The 22,568-nt window shown below is 32.7% G+C and overlaps 1 protein-coding gene across 1 annotated transcript; it reads right to left on the reverse strand.

The window, feature by feature from the left end:
• Positions 1 to 9,449: 9,449 nt before the first annotated feature.
• LOC127702166 (glutathione S-transferase theta-1-like) lies at positions 9,450 to 21,382 on the reverse strand. The gene is made up of 4 exons (XM_052206274.1): positions 21,106 to 21,382; positions 12,415 to 12,545; positions 10,845 to 10,964; positions 9,450 to 9,931 (listed from the first exon to the last, which is right to left on the reverse strand). The coding sequence occupies exons 1-4, from the start codon at positions 21,226 to 21,228 to the stop codon at positions 9,571 to 9,573; spliced, it is 735 nt and encodes a 244-aa protein (XP_052062234.1). The 5' UTR covers positions 21,229 to 21,382; the 3' UTR covers positions 9,450 to 9,570.
• Between the last annotated feature and the right edge of the window lie 1,186 nt (positions 21,383 to 22,568).

Here is a 22,568-nt window from a genome sequence, read left to right on the forward strand (position 1 = left end):
CGTAAATTATGTTACTTTTTCCCGCATAGTATTGACATGTTGATACTACCCACTCTCTGTATTCTTCCATACAAATATGTGTGATTGATAGACACCGAGTGACGAATTCAGCTCAAACCGTTGTTAGGGACCGTCTTGATCTTGAAGTGTGGTGTGGGCTTTTGCGCCGTGCTGAAGAATGCAACACGACTGTGAAATGAGGAACACAGATAAAAATTCGGTTTCTTTGCTTTTGACTTTGATTCGGCAAATGCATGCAAGGATTTTATGTCATAAGTTGATACTTCACTCCCCTTATTTTCCATCATTGAATGACCAACGTGTAACACCCACTGCTATTTCTTTTGTGATTTTGCCTATTTAAAATAAGACCAGGTGAAGACTTGCTGATGTCGAAGTAAATGTTCTTTATTACTAAAGTCAATGTAGCAGAGTTCATAATAAACTAGCAAAGGAAAAATAAAGGCAACAGTAATATACCGCTGTTCAAAAGTCATAAATCGATCAAGAGAAAACAAATCCGGATTACAAACTAAAACCGAGGAAAACACATCATATATAAGAGGAAAACAACGAAACAACAGAAACACTGAACTGGAAAAAAAAACAAACGCCAACTTAAAAAGAAACGGACTATTAAAAACAACTGCCATATTCCTGACTTGGTACAGGACATTTTAAGAAAAAAACGGTGGGTTGAATCTGGTTTTATGGCTAGCCAAACCTCCCGTTTATATGGCAATGTTAAAAAAATATCGCTAAAATAACAACACTATGTGACAGGAATACAGTACAAACAAACACAAGAACACTCAGCACAGAGAAATGCATGAACAAATAATATAATAGTACATTACAACATGTAAACCGCATAATAACAATGGACATCTCCCATTAAAGACAGCACAGGACACCACAAACTGCACGTCACATGAATGGATCAACGCCACAAAAAGTGATGTATTTTTGTGACGTATATATAATCTTGAAATTCATACAATTATATTGAACGAGATCTAAAAATTCACAATTATTTTCACAATACTAATCCAAACAATTATCATGATTATGACGGTCTTGAAAGGCTTTTTTAAATTAAAGCTGTGACGACGTCATAATTATTTGGACTAACACAACACTTTATCCATGGAAAATGAAAATTTACTGAACTATACTGACAAATAAGACATATGTGAAAAGTACCGAAAATACAGAATTCAAACCACAAACGATTAGACATAACACAATATTTAACCGTACTTACAAAAGAAACATCATAACTAAATACATGATTGTTGGATGTATAAATGCCAAGACACGTAGTATAGCAATGCGAATTCACATTCGGCAAAACAGTCATATTCGGGAAAAGGTCACGTTCGGTACTTAGCAGACAGACGACGTAAATGGTAAACCACAATCTAAGACGTGGTAAACATGCCGTTAGTTAGTTTAGACACAGACACAGACATATCGTATACTAGATCAACCAATTCGTGATGATGTCCATAAAATTTACGGAGTGTCATTTTTAATCTGTCCTTCTCATATCTCTGTTGGAGCAGTTTTCTGCGTAAGGAGCACACTCCTGTATATGAAGTTCGTATAGTGTGAAAAAAAAGTTATGATTATTCAAGTGCATCATGTACACATTGAATGCTGACAGGACTGGATTTTTGTTTTGTGATCAAAGGAAATTGTTTTGTTAAATGAAAAATACGTTCTGATGAAAACATCGTCAGTGCTAGGAAACACGTCCAAAACATTGTAAATAACTGTAAACCAGGATGTAATGTTAATCTAGAGGCACTGCGAAAAAAGGGGTACTGCGAGAAAAGCTCACAAAATGAAACCCATTGCAAAGTCCATGCTTTGGTAAGGGAAACTAAAAAAATAAGATCAAAACAATATAGAAGGTGTACAATGGCATTATATGGTGAAGATTGTGAAAAAAAATCATCAAATTTTGATTAGGTGTTTGGGACGAGAAGGGAATAATAGTGTGTACTGTTGTGTGTAAATGCTGTGTACACATGTGGACACAGCATTGAGTTGTGACAACTGCAACTTGCCTATTTGTCCCGAGAGTATTATCAGATCAGTAGCGAGTGGTTTGTTACTGACATGATTTAAACACAACTTTTTTCATTGTCCGTTTATAAATTCAGAAATCATAAGGAAACAGAATTTGATGTTTTTTTTTATTTAGTTCTAATTCCCTCTGGCAAAGTTGACCGGAGATGAGTTTTGGATTTATTCTAGGTTCCTTTTGGTCATTTAGCTCTTCATGTGTTGTTGGTTCTTGTATATCTTTGGATTTCAATATTTGTTTTTGAACATTCCTGTTGAAGGCGATTCCAGAAAAGCGCTTCGGGCGCTTAACATTTGTTAAGTGTTATTTTTATGTTTCTATGACACAGGGTCAATGGCTCTGCTGGTGGTTTGTTAGTCGCCTAGGGTATCACCAGCTCAATAGTGCGTGCTTTGATACATACATGATACAACACATACCTTTCTTAAATTGTCGGTTTTAAATTTAGAAATAATAAAGATACGAAGGTTCCAACTTCCTCAAGCAAAGTTGACCTTAGATGGATTTGGCTATTGATTTTAAGCCCCTTTTTGTCAAAGAGCTTTTCACCTCGAATTTGACATACACAGTCATCTCAGTACCAGAATCTATGACAAACGAGACGATTTTAATTTTACAATTATCGATTTCCCCCACCTTAGTAGCAATATACCAACTTCACCTGCATATGGGATATACATTTCCTAACTTATTCGGTATGCAAGTGCTTGCAGCTCCTACTCAGATTTTGTAAAACGTCACCAGTGTCTGAGGAGAAAGTTGATGAACCAGGGATATGTAAAAGAACGTCTCGTCCTTTTTCTAAAAAAGTTCATCGGAACGCACCAAGACCTTGTTGATAAATATTCCGTATCAACTTCACAAATAATACACGATGGTCTTGAAGTATAGGTTCTGCGTACTGACGCTGTTTATTATCTTAATAAGGTGTTATAGTGTTCTTGTATTTGTCTTTATTAATATTACTTTTACTGTTTGGTCTGTTTTTGGTGATATACATTTGACGTGGCTCTGTACTTATGCATCCCGTCTTTGTGTTGTTTGTATTATTTTTCATTTTTACTTATGTGCTTTGTCCGTGTGACTTCATAAGATTTTTTGAAGACTTTGAACGACAAAATTATTTTATATCTCTACCTGTGTGACGTTTACATTCTGACGTCAAACACGCGATTCTACGCCAGAGTTAATGTTTAAATTACGATTCGTTCCCAGTGCTTAAAATCCCTCGATCTTTTATGAGTTGATCTGGAATACATAAATAAAATGCAAAAATAAGTAAGCAATGAACGAGGTTGTTAAATGTGATATATGCTTTTTTGTGCTTCTTTGTTAAATATTTGTTTGTTTTTGTTGTGATTAAGATTAAGATTGTGACACGGTGTTGACTGATGTACCCCTATTTTGACATGTTTACCTTTTATGTCTGTTTGTTTTCTTCACGCATCGTTGTCAATATAATGGAATTTGATGCGACTGTTATACAAGTGAGAGTTTAGCGCTATAAAACCAGGTTCAATCCACCATTTTCTACATAAGAAAATGCCTGTACCAAGTCAGGAATATGACAGTTGTTGTCCATTCTTTTGATGTGTTTGTGCTTTTGATTTTGCCATTTGATTAGGGACTTTCCGTTTTGAATTTTCCTCGGAGTTCAGTATTTTTGTGATTTAACTTTTTCGGTACTTTTTTTTATATAATTCTTTATTTTGATATTTTCCATCTTATACAATAATCATATGCATTCAGAAAAGTGAATCGGACGCATACAATTTATAAATTGTTATTTAATTTTTGTGAAGGAAAACATGAAAATGATTCTATTAAGCAATAAAGTAAATGGGGCACAATAGCATTATAATGTTAAAATTGTGAGAACGTTTAAATAAATTATAATAAGAGGTTTAGGGGAAGTTGTGAATACAACTTGTGTTCCCCCAAATAAAGCAATGGCAAAGTCAATGCTTTGATAAGGGAAACTCAAACAGTTATTTTAATTAAATAACAAAATTGGAGGTGCACAATAGTATTATTATATGGTTACGATTGTGAGAAAGTTTCAATAAATTGTAAATTAGGGGTTAAGCAGGAGTGGCGGATACAAAATGGGTACCCCAAATGAGCATAACAAGCAATAAAAGTCCATGCATTGGTAAGTGCATCCAAATTAATTCAAACCAAATGCGCAAGTACATTATTTGGTAAAGATTGTGAGAAAGTTTTATTAAAATATTATTAGTGATTTAGGAGCAGAGGCCGATACAAACGTGTACTATAGTGTGTAGATATGTCGAAATCTATGTCATTCCAAAGTGAACCCTAAGAATCATTCAGATGAATAAAACTCAATTAGAAATGGAAAAGTTAATAATTCATCCAGAGAGTAAGATTCTGTGAAAGATTCAAACAAGATGTGTCGGAACGGCACGAATGGCCCAGCTCGCAAAAAATTGATTGAAGCAATTTTTAAGAGTGGAGATTTGATAATGAAAGGTTGATAAAATTAGCAGAGCGGAACGAAACATAAATTCAAATACCAAAAATCAGCGCAAAATGTTAAAGCGTTTAGAAAAAAAGTTCGTATAACTGTTATTTTCACGTAATTTTGTAAGTCCTACGCCCGTAATTTCGGCAAAATCTGCGCAGCAAAAACCAAAAGTAAACTCTATCTGTATTTTTCATAGTAGACTCAGATACTAAAAATCAGCTCAATATGTGAAGGCATTTAGAAAAAAAAGTCCGTATAACGGTTCGTTGTGGAATAACGGAATGACGGATAAGGGTAAAACTATTTGGTCCCGACTACAAACTCCGTCGAGCTGTTCAGCAGCAGTTTGCAAATACAAAAATAAACAAAAGGACGAACGAACAGACGAACAGACAGACAGACGGACTCCTGCAATCATATATTATGTTATGTTGGAAACCATGAAAATCATTCTGATTAAAAAAAAAATAATTTAGAATGTGCAAAAGTTAAAATTGTGGAAAGTTTGATTAAAATGTAATAAGAGGTTTAGGGGAGGTTATGTTTACAAGAGGTGTAATCCCAAATACAGCGATGGCAAAGTCCATGTTCTTTTAAGGGATGTCACAAAAGTGATTCTGATCAGAAAACGAAATAGGAGGTGCACAATGGTTAAGATTGTGAGAAAGTTTCAGAAAATTGTAAATAAGGGGTTACCTTATATATGTGGTAACTTGAACCCAACCTAAGTGTGGTATTCAATATGTGGGACAGACGGGACGAGCGTATTACAAAAGAAATCAAGAACACCTTTACCGCTTTCGTAGACCTAAAAAAATTCAAAAGTTTGATATATCAACATTTAGATAAGCATAATCACAATCTAAAATTTATTAAATTCCAACCACTTGAAACCGTTCAGAAACAACCAGGAGAATCACACAAGCAATTTGAAAAATCACGTGAAGTTCGCGAATTATTTTGGATAAAAAGACTTCAAACAGCTTATCATCTCGGTCTTAATGACAAAATATTAGGACAGGGGAACATGACTAAAACTTCAATCGATGTCATTAATATTGTCGATAAACGACTAAGAAATAAAAGGTCTCATGGCAAACGCAAAAACCGTAATCAACGTATTAAACATCGTATAAATTATACACTTGCTGATCTGTTATCTATAATAAAAAATAATGGCAGACATCAAGTATTATGCAAACTGGGTCAGATACCAATAAGTAAATTATATGCTATTTTTCTGGAGTGTGATAACATTTCTTTTTTTAGCCCTATGTATGAATACACCCGTAATATCACAGCCTTTTGTCATCATAGGCTATTTCCTAGTATCGATAAACCTGAAAATCATAAACGGCATTTTCTTAAATTAAAATATATAAATAGAGGTATTGATTTTATTAACTTATCGAGTATATTCAATGACTCTACCATCCAAAGCCAAATACCTCCATATTTTGATAATATAGAACCACCTATTATTTCGTATTCTTATAAAAAAACCAAGCAGAAGTTTGATTTTTAATTATACGTCATTTACATCAGACGTCAATATAGAAAATAATGTTCCTTCCACTTGAGATTGTGAAACATCTAGTTTTAGATATGTTCCCTATGGTCACGTCCTTACAGGAGACCTCAACATCGTCGAAGACCGTGAGGTCATAAATTTTCTTAATTTCTTCAGAAAGGACCGAAATATCGTCCTCCATCTAAAATAGATTGGAAATAGTGTCGTCAGGTCATTAAAGACGCTCTGTCTGTCTACTGTAAAAAAAATTGGTGTAAACGTGAAAAATCTGATAAAAAATCTCTAGACAGTTATTTGAATAAAATTATGAATACTGTTAATATTCGTATATCTCATTTTGAAAACAATTCTGAAATTAGTAGTAGGGTCCATGATATTTCCATTTCTAGAATACAAAATACTCGCAAAGCGGTTTGTGTTCGTACCGGCAGACACAGATGCAAATAATGTAGTGGTGGTGTGACGCATATACTACACGGAAGTTCCCGAAAACGAAATTACAAATTCATCTATATTCAGGTCCGTACGCTCCACAGACAGTCAAATTGTAATCAAGTATATCACTGCCACTACCCAGCTTAAAGCCTCTTCCGAACATTTGAAAGTCCCTACTATGTACTGGTTACCTAAATTGCACAAAAAACCATTTAAATTCCGTTTCATCTCCGCATCTAGTAAGTGTTCTACTACCAATCTATCAGTGCTTCTAACTTCCTCCCTTACTACTATCAAAGAACTTGTTATTAACTTTTGTAATAAGGCTTATGAAAATAATGGTATTAATTATTTTTGGAGTGTCAAAAATTCTTTAGAGGTTTTAGATAAAATACATGCTTTTGGTGGTCTTTTTAATTCTGTTGACAGTTATGATTTTTTCTACTCTCTATACTACACTTCCACACAATCTTTCCAAGAAAAAGTTTTCTATTTAATTAAATGGTCTTTTGAAAAATCTCATTACAAATTTATTTGCTGTAACTCGTTTAAAGCCTTTTTCTGTAACGAAAAAGGAAAGTATGCTAGATACACTTCCTGGAAATGTGAAGATATGATTGAATCTTTAAATTTTCTCCTGGACAACATATATGTACGTTTCGGCGATAAAGTATATCCACAAGTAATAGGTATTCCTATGGGCACTAACTGCACCCCTTTAATAGCAGGTTTATTCCTGTATTGCTATGAATCTCAGTTTATGACCAAACTCAGTAAAGACACGTCATTGTTACATTTGGTTGATACATTCAACACTACTTTCCGTTATCTAGATGATATTTTTTCGTTAAATAATCCAGAGTTCTCTAAATATACTACCGAAATTTACCCAATAGAACTTACTTTAACTAAATCTAACATAAACAGCAGTAGTTGTCCTTTTCTAGATTTGGACATTTCAATCTCTAAAGGAAAACTCCATACGAAAATTTACGACAAAAGAGACGACTTTTCATTCCGTATTGTTAATTTTCCTTTTTAGACGGCGATGTTCCTTTTGCTCCATCATACGGTGTTTATATATCCCAACTCGTTCGTAATGCCCGTGTGTGTAGTGATGTCATAGATTTTAACGAACGTAATCAATGCATCATTGGTAAATTATTAAGTCAGGGATTTCGTTACCACAAATTACGTAAAACTTTTACTAAATTCTTTCATAGATACAAAGATTTGATTAGTAAATTTGGCTGTACCTGTAGAAAACTGATTAAAAACGGTATTTCACATCCTAAATTTTACGGTAATATTGTACTTAAAGCGCGGAAATCACTATGTGATCCGTGTAAACTCATCGAACCTTTAAACACACTTATTAGTAAAGGTTATCTTACCAATGTTGTAATTAAATCTTTGAATATAGTTTACATTGGCACTAATATCGATTTTGTCATCAGCAAATTAAAACATAACTAAATTTGTATTCTTTTCAAACGGGATGTATAAAGACACACCCACGTTCATCTTGATCTATAAAGAAGTTAAACTCCTAACTATCATACTGCCTGTCGATACATTTATTTTTTGCATTGCACAAGTCATGTATTCTTTGACTGTCCATGACGTTAAAATACTAAATCCGTGGGATGTGTTTTAGTTGATTTTAGTCTCTGATGTATGATTTTTTATTATTAATTGTATTTGGCTTTTAACTAGCTGTCAGTAACTGCGAGTACTCTCAAATCGTACTTTCTTGTTTATTTGACCTGTTGATACTAATTGTAATGCTTTTTTGTTATTTAATGTTATTCAGAGTTATATCTGGTCTATATACCAGCTTTGATAAGTGTTTGGTAATACTATAAATTTTCACTTCGTACTATGAACATCAAAATTATTTATTTTGTAAAAATATTTCCTTTCTCTATTTGAACTGTACACGTATACCTAACAACAAAATTATTTTCATTTACCTGTGTTTAAAAGTTATTGCAAATGACTGATATTTTTGTTCGAGCATATTGTTTTTCTTAAATTGTTTAACATTTCATAGCGGTATAACATGTTACTTTTATCATTCTTCCCTTAGTTTATTTATTTTGTATTTACATTGTATCATAGGTCAAAGTTATTTGTTCAGTGTATGTTCACTGGTGTTAATATGTCCTTTGATTGAGTAAAGCTATTTCAGTTGATATTTTATTGTGTGTCTTTCTATGTTGTGATGTTACACTATTGTTTCAGAAAAAGGGTGAAGGTTTGGTACCATTAAAACGTTTAAACCCGCTGCATTTGTTTGCACCTGTCCTAAGTCAGGAAGCTGATGTTCAGTAGTTGTCGTTTGTTGATGTGGTTCATAAGTGTTTCTCGTTTCTCGTTTTTTATATAGATTAGACCGTTGGTTTTCCCGTTTGAATGGTTTTACACTAGTAATTTTTTGGGTCCTTTATAGCTTGCTGTTCGGTGTGAGCTAAGGCTCCATGTTGAAGACCGTACTTTGACCTATAATGGTTTACTTTTATAAATTTTGAAATGGATGGAGAGTTGTCTCATTGGCACTCATACCACATCTTCTTGTATCTATTTAGGAGGAGTTTCTGAGACAATTTCATTAAATTATTATTAGTGGTTTAGGAGCAGAAGCGGATACAAATGTGCACTATAGTGTGTGGATATGTCATCCCAAAGTGAACCATAAAAATCTTCAGATGGATAAAATGAGATTGGAGGCGCAAAGATTTATCCAGAGAGTACTAAAATCGTGTGAAAAATTCACAAAATTGTCTCCAGCGGTTCAGGAGCAATTTGCGAATACAAAAATAAAACAAAAGGACGAATGGACAGACCGACGGACTACTCCAATCACAATTTACTACCCGCTTTAGAAAGTGAGGTATACTAAATGAACTATACTAGACTATATTACATGTTTGGGCAGACACATTTTATCACATATTAGACAAACTTCGGAAAATTATAATGAATTGTATCTCCTCATTCATGTTCTTAGATGGAGAAAAATGCTTAGTCATATATCAAACTTGATCTTTGAATATCCTTTACAAAGTCGGTATGTGTTAAGTGAACCTCGTCCCAGAAATGATGTTGTTTAACTCTTGTTAACCATGCTTCCACTTTCGGCCACATTTTGTAATTAAAATTTGTCCACTCCAAGAGCACCAAAACAGTTGCTACAGAAGTATCTGCAATAGTTGTCCTTGGTCCTGTTAGATATTTGTTATTCATGAGATAACGATTTTCAATAACTTCCAGAAGCTTTGTCACTTGACGCAGTCCATGTTCAATCAAACACTCATTTGACTCTGTAGTATTGAGACTGTAGTAGTCCAAAAATTGTGGGTATATGTAAGAATAACCAATTACCCTGAAAAAAAAACAATTTTAGATATTCACAGAAACATGTTTTGTACGTTTCGATACAGCTATTGTTAAGACCAAATAGATCTTAAGCACAAAATGTAAAGTAATAGATAGTGCGTCAAATGAGTATGCATTATTATTTTTGTATCCTTGATGAAAATAAACTCATCATAGATACAAGGGTTTCAATTTTGTACGTCATACGCGCGTTTCGTCTACCAAAGACTCATCAGTGACGCTCGAATAAAAAAGATAAAAAGGCAACAATACCAAAAGGGCAATCAAAATCCGTAAGTCGAAGAAAGACAGACATTCAAGTGGCCGAATGAAAACAAGAAGTTGCACGCGTTGTCGTTCTAAGCATTCCCTTACTTGTAATTCAATTCAAAGTATAGGCAAACAGGAAGCTAGTGTCTCACAGATAAAAAAGCACTTAAACAATTCAAGTCATAACTATCAAGTTGTAGACCGGATATGATATAATTCTGTTCAGTAGTACTGAAGAAATGTGTGACGAATACATTAATTATATGAAGTAGCCTCCCCTTCGAGTAGGTGTCTGAAAAAGCAATGAAGCACTTATACAGTTTATCACGGTCAGAGCTGTTTACCAAAAATTAAGTGATTTTTTTAGCAGTCCAGGAGAAAAGTGTAACGAAAACATTTATTGGACGAACAGGCGGATGACGTGAAAGCAATACCTTGGGTTCATGCCCAGTAATAGGACTTCCGCATAGTAATCGCAATATTCTCTCGAAAATATTGCTATGTCTTTTAAAAGAACATTTAAAAAGTTGAAGGAAAATTAAAACATAAAATAATTGTAAATAAATACGTTTGCAAAAAGAACAATATACTATGATTATGAATACTGAAACTCAAGTGGTTTTCCAGTAATAAATGTTGTACAAACATACCTGTGTACTTCACTAAAGCACCAACTAATTACAGATTCAGATAACATTTGCTGTTGAAGACTTAATCCATATCCGGCATAATTAGTATACTTCATCGCTAGGTATCGTAAAATTGCTTGACTGTAAAATAGAATTTAGGAGTTTAAGAAGGCACTCTAAAAAATCCAATAGATCAAAGCATCTTCAATAAAATATGTAATATGAACATAAGTTCACTAGTTTAACCACTGCTCAATGTTGTTAACTATATCAATGTGACGAAAATTTCATACTTTTTCATACAATACTAAGGATTTTCTACTCAAGGAAAATATTACCTTAGCAGTTTTTGGCAAATCCTTTCGGAATTTTGAGTCCTCAGTGCTCTTCAACTTGGAACTTTATTTGGCCTTTTTAACTTTATTGATTCTAGCGTCAGTGATAAGTCATTTGAAGACGAAACGCGCGTCTGGCGTCCAAATTGTAATCCTGGTATCTATGATTACCTTATATTTAAGTTTTTATCAAACATATGGTAGATCATCGAAGGAACGAAAAACCTGTCACACGATATGACATAACCAGAGGAAGCATGGTGCCATGACAAGAAGTTATGAATTGTATTTGCTGAGAAAAATGCGAAAGAAGTGTGTTCCGGACAGACTGACAGATGTAAACCAGTATATTCATCGTCTAGAATCGGGATATGAAACTAGAATAAAACCGGGACATTGTTAAATTTCTATCGTAGAAAGTGTTAAATTGAATATGACTAATACAGAGAATGTACATTATCTGACGCACTTGATTTGAGTCTTCGGAATAAAAAACCCATAAAATTGGTAGACCGCTAGACAAAACCACGGGTGTCGTTTGTCAAGCATAATTGTGCTTAACATAGAAAGACTAATTTCAGTTGTTCTGTTTTGGACCTCTTTGTTGGTTCTCGAACATATTACGTCATTCGATGCAAAATGTATTTGACTACCGTGTTCATACATACTATTTTTCGAAAAAAGTGACTCTACTGCAGATTAAAAAGTGTTAATTGAAAGAACACAATGATCGGGATGGTTAATCATACTTTAAAAGACATGACTTTTTCCATGTAAGACTATCCTATATATATAACAACGATATTCGATGTATGCACATAGCAGAAATTTAATTATACTTAGTTACCATATAATAATAAATAAATAAAAAAAAATCGGCTATTGCTGTTGCTGATGGAAAAAAGTTGATAAGCAAAGTCATATTTCTTTCACCGCCTAAATAACAATTAACGGTACAAATGTACTACACCAGATGCGCTTGTCGACAACTTATGTCTCTTCAGTGATGCTCGAGAACAAAAGATTAAAAAAATCAAAAACTTAATACAAACTTTGGCGAGATGATATAATCGATAAGGACTAAACATATTGCCAACTAGGACAAGGGGTCAAGCTTTGTATGAGGGAGATATATCCCTTAGTTTCAAATTGTTGTGTAATCATATAATAAGATTGAATGCTAGAAAATAGATTTCAGAGAAATAAAACTGTAAGACAATTGAGTTTTTTGTTGTTGATCAAAATAAATAAAGTACCCTTCAAAAACAACAATTTCTCCATCCCTTAGTAAAGGAACTTCTTGATGGGAATGACTTTTGAACACTTCTGGTATCTTCGTGGAATGCTTTGAGAAGTCTACATCATGTAAGATGTGTGGAATTTCGTGCTGAAAATAATAGAACAAAAACATAACAATCGTATGTAATGATGCAAAGCAGTAGATGCCACACATTGATTGAAGAACAAGTGTTAAAAAGAATACAATAATGATAAGAAAATATATAGCTAGACCACGAGTATCTCTCTCCAGCTACGTATACATGTTTTGGCATTAGCTTGTGACAATAGGTAACAACACAGTTTGTCACAGACACTGATAAGGCTGATTTAGTGTAAAAACAAATACAGATAGTTCAGACTGACACTTCAAAATACATGCGGCACTTCTGAGAGTACCAGCTGTGCTACGCTTCTCGCATACTATATTCGTATGATGAAGAATTCATGTTTAAACTTAAAAAGAAGAATCATAAGCTAGCAGTAACCCTTTGACGTCACGTTTGTATGTATGAGTATGTTGATTGCATCTATCCTTCGATAACTAGACATATTTGAGCATATACTGCTGGCCGGAATTACATATAAAACCACTCAGTGAGGGTTTTTTAAAACTTAATTTTACGACGAGAGAGATGACTTCAATTTTCCACATTGATCTTTCAATATTCATATGGCAACACCAGCATATAAATAATACATTTAAAAGGATAACAGGAATTATTAAATAAATTGGACAGTACAACCAACACATGACTCCTCCGAAAAAAAAGAGACGTAAAAACAAAGACAGAAAGTAAAAAACAAAATAACACATGGTTCAGATGGCCTAATTAAGTTGCGTCAAGTCAAAAGATGTGGCGGGGGTCAAATGCGCACAAACCTCCACCTTTACCTATTTAAGAAATATTACGTAAAAGTATATAAGAGCTTGTGTATCCTTTCAGGATTTCACTGAAAGATGGTTACCATTTAAGGTACTGAAAAGGGTTCTTAATGGTAAATATAAATTAATCTTTTTTTATGTCCTTTTTGGTCACGTATTTAGGTTATTATACATTCTTGGCTTTCAAATATTCGACTTTGAGCGTTCCTGATGAAGGTAAATCCAGAAAATCGCTTCGGACGCATGAAATGTATAACGTGTTGTTTTCATTTTTTCGGAAGTTTTAACGGACGTCATCATGACTTGTTTGACCTTTTCGGATTATCTGTAAATGATAACGGATATGTAGGAAATGTCGTAACCACAATTCCTTACTCTCTACGGACTGATCACCTTAATCTAATTTTTTTTGCAGTAGGACAAGTGCGACTAGTGAAGTGGAAACGGCTTATCCTTCCGAAGTACCTGAGTTTATCCCCTAATCTTTGGTATAGTTCGTGTTGATCAATTTTAGTTTTTCTTTGTAGAGTTATGTGCCTGTCCCAAGTCAGGAGCCTGTAATTCAGTGGTTGTCGTTTGTTTATGTGTTACATATTTGTTTTTCGTTCATTTTCCGTACATAAATTAGGCCGTTAGTTTTCTCGTTTGAATTGTTTTACATTGTCATTTCGGGGCCTTTTATAGCTGACTGTGCGGTATGGGCTTGCTCATTGTTGAAGGCCGTTCGGTGACCTATAGTTGTAAATTTCTGTGTCATTTGGTCTCTTGTGGAGAGTTGTCTCATTGGCAATCATACCACGTCTTCTTTTTTTATATTATGTGAACTATTTGGTTTTTCGCTTTTTCCTTAGGTTGCGGTGTTACCTATTCTTTTTCGACTTTTGATCCCTTTAAGTATGTTCTTCTTTTGTTTTAAGATAATTCACCCAAAGAATATTCCGGTCATTACATTTTGTAGAAGGTGCTGAATAATCAGGGTGAGTTTTAGTCTGAGTCTTAAATAATACAAGGATACACATGATATTAAACTGCTAATGCTCATTAAAGATGCACAATTTTCACAAATTCAGCGCTATCACATCCATGTACGAATTTAAAACGTAATGAGAGTTTGTAACGAATTGATAAAAAAACACTAATGACAGCTTGAATACAGTGTATTTTAGAGAGGTTTAGCTAGCAATAAAAACATGTTTAATCCACCATTTTCTACATAAGGAAATTTCTGTACCAAGTCAGGAATATGACAGTTGTTTTCCATTCGTTTGATGTGTTTGAGCATTTGATTCTGCCATTTGATAAAGGACTTTCCGTTTTGAAATTTCTTTGGAGTTCGGTATTTTTGTTATTTTACCTTTTTTAATCGAATGTTTAAGTTAACTACGGTTTTATTTTTGACGACTGAATGCGAAAACATAATATGACCAAGAAAATGTATACAGAGTATTGAATATCTATCCAAACGTCATTGAGTAAAAAAGTTAGAAAGATACATAAAATATGAGCTCTTTTTTTTCTAAACGAATAACTGATTCGAGTATTGCTGTTGACATTTAATTAGTTACTACAACTTATATTTACAAAACCTATTTAAACTTTCGTAGGGCGTTTTGGCTTTTTATCATTAATCTGAATTGAAATACTATCTACAAAGAAAATATATAAAAATACAATTTTTGTCATCCGTTTGTAATTTAGTAGCTAGTTAATTTTTCGATAGCCTATTAATGATAGAATTATAAAACATGAATAATTTTAATGAAGTCTTTATAACCCCTTGAGTATCACCTATGAATCTCTTGAAGATTCCAGTACAATAGGATTTTAATTTCAAGCTTTCCAAATATGCCGTCATGCTGTTTCGAAGATGAAAAAAAAACAGACTAAAATTTAAAATATCTTCTTAATCCATAAAGATATTTATAGAATTTAATTAACATTTAATTTTTTTTTTCAAATATAAATTCCAATTGCTGCACTTTAAAGCTGCATACATAAGAAACATATGCAATAAGTATACACGATATTTGACCTGTAAATTTTAAATTAACAAAATAGATGAAATTTTCCTCAAGCTTGATGCACCACGGTCGTTAGGTCTGGCCATGGCGGTCATTGGTTTGGATTCAAGTCACTACAATCATACATTTTTTTCATTATGGTTAAGGTGTTTATCTAATGTAACCCTATTAAAAATATAATTTTGAATAAAAAATACTAGTTTTTCCTGGTTCATGGCATGTATGGAGCATCAGTTTCATCAACGAAACGTTTCGACACTTCTTTTCGGCATCATTATTCTGTAAGAAATAATATAATTAGAAAGAACCTTTTATTCTTACATTAACCGTTGTTCGATATATATGTAGCACAGGTGGTCGAGTGGTCTAGGGCGCTGGACACGGTGCAGGCGGTGTTGCCACGATGTCACAACAGCAAGGGTTCGAATCCCGCTGAGGGAAGAACATAAATTTGCTAACGCAAATTTGAAGATCAAACATTGTTGGGCTAAATTTGAGACGAATTATATATATATTATGGTGTTAGCCCTGTATAACCACGTGTTATCCGATGGAGATTGTCTGTCATAAAGTTGTCACATGTTTAGATGTGTATATATATATATATCAATATTGCATTTTTTTTCTCCTATTCCAAAATTGCACTGTAGCTGAAGAACAGGTCTTGCTTCAATTCAAAAATATTTAAGCCACACACTTAACTTACTAGTATTTTCCATATATGTGTTTTGCGAAATAGAGCGTTGTAAAACAAGAAGAAAAAAAATACAAATTGAGAAGTATCTATGGTAGATATTTTACGATTATTATAGTACTAAGCCATTATTTATAAATTTGTTAATGAATTTTAGTGAATATTCTCGTCTTTCGTAAATCGGGTTTTGAATATCTTTTGTCGAAATTGACCTTTATGAAACGATACATTTTAAGTGATTTTCAAGGATAACTTAAGAAATCAAATGAGGATATCGAGTATCGACCAAAACAAGGCCCATACTTGTTTAGATTATTTTAATACCTATCACTGTATTCAAGATCATTTATTTTCAGCACATTTAAACTTATCCAAAGCGCATGCTCTTTTAACGTACACTAGTACTTTGAACTATAAACATTTTTAACTTGACTTACACTGAAAATAAATATTTTCATTTAACATAACAACCAGTGAGAAAAAGATCGACACATTGGTAAACATTTAAACATTTATTGAATACCTATGGAAATTAAGGTAATTAAAATCAAACAGTGAATGAAAAACCCCAGCACTCTTTGAAATTCACTATGATTCTTTTACTGAACAAGTTATTTTAACAAAATGCATACAAATAAAGACTGTTTTGAGGTTAAAGAATATTAGATATCCACCCGTTTTGTTCATAGATTTTCACAGTGTGGGGATATTAAGTTCACTTCACATCTCATATATACGGGGAAAATATTTTTAACGATATCTATTGTAACATTTTGAAAATCTCATTATATATTTACATATTTATAAGATTTAAGAAATAATCGGACTATTTTTGTATTGTATTTGAAAACTTATAGTATTATGTAATTTGTGATGACAATGAAATCTTTAATCAATAAAGTTGTACAGCATGATACCTTTATTACTATCTTATAGATGTCTAAACTACTATTTTTCGTGCACTTTATTTTCATTAGTAACATTATATGTATTGACAAAGCGGTATCTTCTTGATAATCGCCAGGTAAATATATAGGTTGCATGCAGATGTAAGTGCAAATATAAACATCTGATTTTGTGACATGCCAAACGTTTAAGCTTTACACTAGCATGCTCCTCATTATTTAAAAAAGGACATTTTGTACAACTGTTACATGTAATTTGTCTCAAAATTTGTAATACAAAATGTATTGAAAATGAAATAAAAGTCAAATTTTATTACACAAGTACATTTACTTTTAAGAATTTTTTACCAAGAAATTCCTACGATATTAAAACTAAAATACTGTTCTGTTTTCGTATCATAAATTCATCTTAGATACCAGGATTAAACATGTGTACGCCAGACGACGCGCAAAAAGACTCATCACGGACACTCGAATAAAAAAAGTAAAAAAAAGCCATATAAAGTACAAAGTTGCAGAGCATTTATAGCATAGATAAATGTGTACTGTTAGTGCTTCACGCATAAATATTCAATTTTGTTACATATTTTCATTTGAAATTTGAAATTCATATGGTCTTGCTTTAAACTGACCATTTCAACTACTGACTAAAACCCTTACATCAACTCTTACTCTTAAGATGATAATTAGAAATTAACTTTTTTGTCATATTTGTTTTTCGAGAATTGTTTTGTTATGAATTAGGCCGTTAGTTTTCTCAATTGAATTGCTTCATATTTTTCTTGTCGGGATCATTTATAGCCGACTATACGGTATGGGTTTTTCTCATTGTTGAAGGCCGTACGGGTGTCTATAATTGCTTACATCCACTTTATTTGAACTTTGGTGGATAGTTGTCTCATTGGCAATCATATCTCATCTCCTTATTTTTATATTTACACTGCAAGTGTGTTTACCCAAAGTTGTTTTTAAGGACAAGTAACAGTAAATGTGTCATGTCGTTGATTTTTATAAGATTTTGCATATAAAAGCGGCATGTTAAACTTGAACAAGAATTGGAAAAGAAATAATTCATTTGTAAGTAAGTGATATCTTATTTGTGTGTGTGTTTTTTTTTATCGGTCATGATTTTGTTTATACCATTCTATTTTTTTCATTTCATATTATATAAACATTGGCTCATGTGTAAAAGAGAGGCGAAAGATACTTAAGGGACATTTAAACTCATAAGTCGAAAACAACCTGACAATGCCATGTCAAAAAACGAAAAACGACGAAAAGACAAACAACAGTACACAAAACACAACACGAACCCCACCAAAAAGCGAGGTGATCTCAGGTGCTCCGGTAGGGTAAGCAGATTATGCTCCACATCGTATTGCTCATGTAAGTACAAACCCGGTGATATTTTGATTCCGGTAGGTCACATTCAAGGAAAAGAGGACAGGATTGTGGTTACAAAAGATGGAACATATCCGTCGTCATCTGTGAAAGAGATATTCCATAACGGTCAAACAACTTGTGATAGCGTACGTAAAATTTCCGAAGGGATGATTTCAACTTTACGACTTGGGACTCTTGTAAAAGGTATACTCATTTTATGTACCGGTGGGTTATGATTGCTAGATAAGAGACAATTAACAATCCTCTACAGCACGAAGCTGTTACTTTTATATGATTTTAACATCAGTAACGCGACGGGCTTCACTAGTAAGAGCAGGAATTGCTAACATGTTTATATCCTGGTTTTTGATTGGTAATGTCCTAAATGTTCAGTTTCATGTATATTGTTTGACGACTGGTTTTTTGTCTTTTCATCTTTACCCTTTGTCTTGTATTATATAGGTTTGCGTCGTCTCTTTTGATTGTCCCTTGGTATTTCTTTTTTTGTCAGGATAAATATCTTTTTTTATTTTAAGTCTTGTATCTCAGTTAATGACTTTATACAACCACTTGATCTATACCACACTGTTGAACGTTTCGTACTCGAGGATAACAACATCAATACCGACATGAAATATTATTGCTGTATTCATATTTTGTAAGCTTACTGTTCATACGATGTTGATATATATAAAAAATCTAAGGTTTTTCTACGCGAGGCACAGAGGACCTTGGCGAGATTAAGCAAGACCTTTTGGAATTTTTGGTTTTTGGTTATTCATGATTCATGTGGATACCCTACTGTTTTAATCAAGTGCAACTGAGATAAGTTTTGTCTACACGGTGTATTAAATTATAAGCCAGGTATCTTTTATGACTTTTTGTATGGTATTTACAGAATACGAGTATTTCAAAGATTTTAGTATCCTTAACCTTCCTTTCCAAATTATACAGTTTGTGTCATGCTCTAGGTACAGAAGAATGTGACAAAGTGTTTGACATGAGCATGCTCTTTACTTAATATAGTGTTCAAGAGAGAATTAAAATTGGATATACAATTTCATCATATATCAAACCAAGTACTTTATGCTTCTCCGATAAGCATAGAACATGTAGGTAGAAAAGCAAAGAATGGTCTTTTCGGAGTCAGCATAATGTGTCACCTTAAGGTATCTTCCTGTTCACTGTATCTTTGTGATTTAGCAAATCATAAGACATAAATTTGTACCCTTTATAATTCAATCTTACCAAGTTCAGGCAGCAGTAGTTATCGATATTTAAATCTAATTAATCGATTAAGAAGACAAGGTAACAAACATAAACCGAGGGAATCGTATGAACTTCAAAAGTTACGAGACCGGGTGAGTTGACAGGGTAATCGTCTCCTGTTATGCATGCATCACCCGCCATGAGGGAATCGCATGAACTTTAAAAGTTACAGACAGGGTGCGTCGACATATCCTGCTATGTCTGTTACCAAGTCAGCTTAATGCCATGGCAAAATGCAAATTAATTATTTATCGATTTTTAGTCCCTTTTATCCCTACATGTTATAGTTAAATATGTTTGATATTGAAATATTTTGCCTATGAGCGTTTATGTTGGTTGTTATCTAAGATAAACGATTCCAACGCAGTAAAATTTGTGTTTATGTCTTTATTTCTAATTCATTTAGAAAAATAAATATATACTATTAAATACTTTGTTGGACCTTTTTAATTTAATTAAAGTTTTAAGTTATAGATATAGTATATTTATTTAAGCACTTAACAAAAGATAAATAATATAACGTCTTTGGTTGAATCCAGTTTAGTAGAAAACTGTTTAATGATATGTAATAAGTAGATAGGTAAATATAAAAAATATATTCTTTTGATGTCCACTGCGTCACGAAATGCCAAAGTTCCGCTTTAGAAAAATATCAAATGTTGAATTTAAACCGATGTTGTGTATTTATGTCTTTCAAAAAGAAGGAAAGAAAATAACCAATATGGGTATAGCTTTGATATTTTTTAATTTATGGTCTTTAAATTTTGAAATTTATTGACACATCGAATTTTCCGTCCAACGCGTTTTACAATCATATTTTGTTCCTTTACAATTAATACAATACACGTCTATATTGAGTGTCAACTATTTAGAATTTAGGTTACAGTGACTAGCTTATGTTTGTTTTCTCTTCAATTGTTTTAGTGAAGAAATGACCTGTTGACAGTCATACCATATATCCTTAAATATATTTCTTATTGACACAAACTTGTCTACTCTTTTTAAGACAGATTTGCACTTAAGAAACTCGTACTTTAAATCATCTATTTATCATTCCCGGTGTTTGATCAAGACGGTTACTTAAGAAGGTCATATTGCATAATGCTTATTATGAACATTAGGTTTTCTGTAATTTCAAAACCGTATTGAATTACAGTGTTTAAATGTTAAAACTTTACATCCATTTTTTTTCATTTTGTTTTTTATTTCATCACTTTGAAAATGAGATAGACATGGATATAAAATAATTACTATATAGTATATAAATACTATTCATTATTATTCGTGGAGAACCAATGTTCGTGGGTATACGTGAAGCACGAATTTAAATGTTCAACAAAGTACACATTTTCTTTAGGCTTGTATGCAGACTTTGACCAAACCACGAAATCAAATATCCACGAAAATACATTTATTCCTCAATCCACGAAAATTGGTATCCACGAAAATAAATGAAAACAAGTATATGAATTATTTGTTTAACGAATATAGTTTTCGATGTGCTGACTAACCTGTAGCAGATACAGCCATACTGCTCTACATGGTGGTGATATTCTGATGAGATATAATTCCATAGGATCTTTATCATGTTTATTGAATCCATTTATCTTTTTCTCAGCAACTCCGTTTTCCATAGTTTCAACAGAGTAATTTCACATGCTTCTATTTTATCTGAAATTTAAACTTTAGTATGATACAACCTATATCAATACTACTTGATTTTAGAAAAATAAATTAACGGTTGATTTGAGATCTTTAAAACCACAAGTATTGACTGAAATGCTTATCTTTTTCAACTAACAGGTACATATTTATATGGTTTTTTTGTGACCATAAAAGATAGGACCTTGGATATCGTAACAAATCTTGGTTTCATTAATTAAATAATTAATTCGTCATTTTCAAATCTGGAGTAAATCACGTATATCATAATTTTGACGATTAAGGAGATAACTATCATTAACTGTTGTAAACATTTTTGACATCACGTAATATAATTTGTATACAAAATATTTTAAAAACTTTTTAAAGGCAGTAAGTCCAAAACAACCGTTATAACCCTTATGGATATTAAGTTAGAAGCATTACAGGTATTTGTAAAAACTTAATCAAATAATATTTACGGTACCAATTTTTCTTCACCAGATGCGCATTTTGACAATAAATTGGTCTCTTCAGCGATGATAGAGATCAAAATATCTGAAAATCAAAACTTATTTAATTTAAAATAAACTATTAACACAGAGATATGTCTCGCCTTTTTGTAATTTTGATTATGCAAATGTTGAAATTAATATAGCAATACTTTAACATGTATGTTATGGAAATATTCAAAGTCAATGAACCATAACTGAAGGTACATGTAGATGGCTAAACAATATCCATGGAAATGAGATGTGCCAATGCTTATACAACTGCATACCAAATACTATTGACTTATCATAAGTTGTTCCCTTTAAACCAACCTAAATACAAACATTAACTTGTAAACTATGTAAAAGTTTCTAAGTCAATGAACCATGATGCGGGGGTGGGGCTATATAATCTCCATGGAAAGGAGACTTGGAAATGCCAATAAATTTGCAAACCAAATATCATTGATTTAACATAGCGGTTCGTCTTAAACTGATCTAATCACAAACTAATATATGTAAACTAAGCAAACGTTTCAAAGTCAATAGACCATGACTGAGGGGGCGGGGCCAAATATTCTCCATGGAAATGAGATGTGTTAAAGCTTATACAACAGCATACCAATTAACAGTGGCCTACCACTAATGGTTCCCCTTGAACTGACCTAATCACAAACTAATACATGTAAACTAAGCAAAAGTTTCAAAGTCAATAGATCATGACTAAGGGGGCGGAGTCAAATAATCTCCATGGAAATGAGATATGCCAATGCCAATACAACTGCATACCAAATATCATTGACCTACCACTAGTGGTTCACCATAAACTAGGCCTAATCACA

This window comes from Mytilus californianus, unplaced genomic scaffold, assembly GCF_021869535.1.
Source record: "Mytilus californianus isolate M0D057914Y unplaced genomic scaffold, xbMytCali1.0.p SCAF_5, whole genome shotgun sequence".
Taxonomy (NCBI): domain Eukaryota; kingdom Metazoa; phylum Mollusca; class Bivalvia; order Mytilida; family Mytilidae; genus Mytilus; species Mytilus californianus.

Excerpts from the sequence above, each read along its gene's own strand:
- LOC127702166 (XM_052206274.1), bottom strand. The coding sequence starts at position 21,228 with ATGGAAAACGGAGTTGCTGAGAAAAAGATAAATGGATTCAATAAACAT. Across the intron at positions 12,546-21,105 it reads TATGGCTGTATCTGCTACAG|CACGAAATTCCACACATCTT; the intron begins GTTAGTCAGCAC and ends TATTATTTTCAG. Across the intron at positions 9,932-10,844 it reads TGCTTTAGTGAAGTACACAG|GGTAATTGGTTATTCTTACA; the intron begins GTATGTTTGTAC and ends TTTTTTTTTCAG.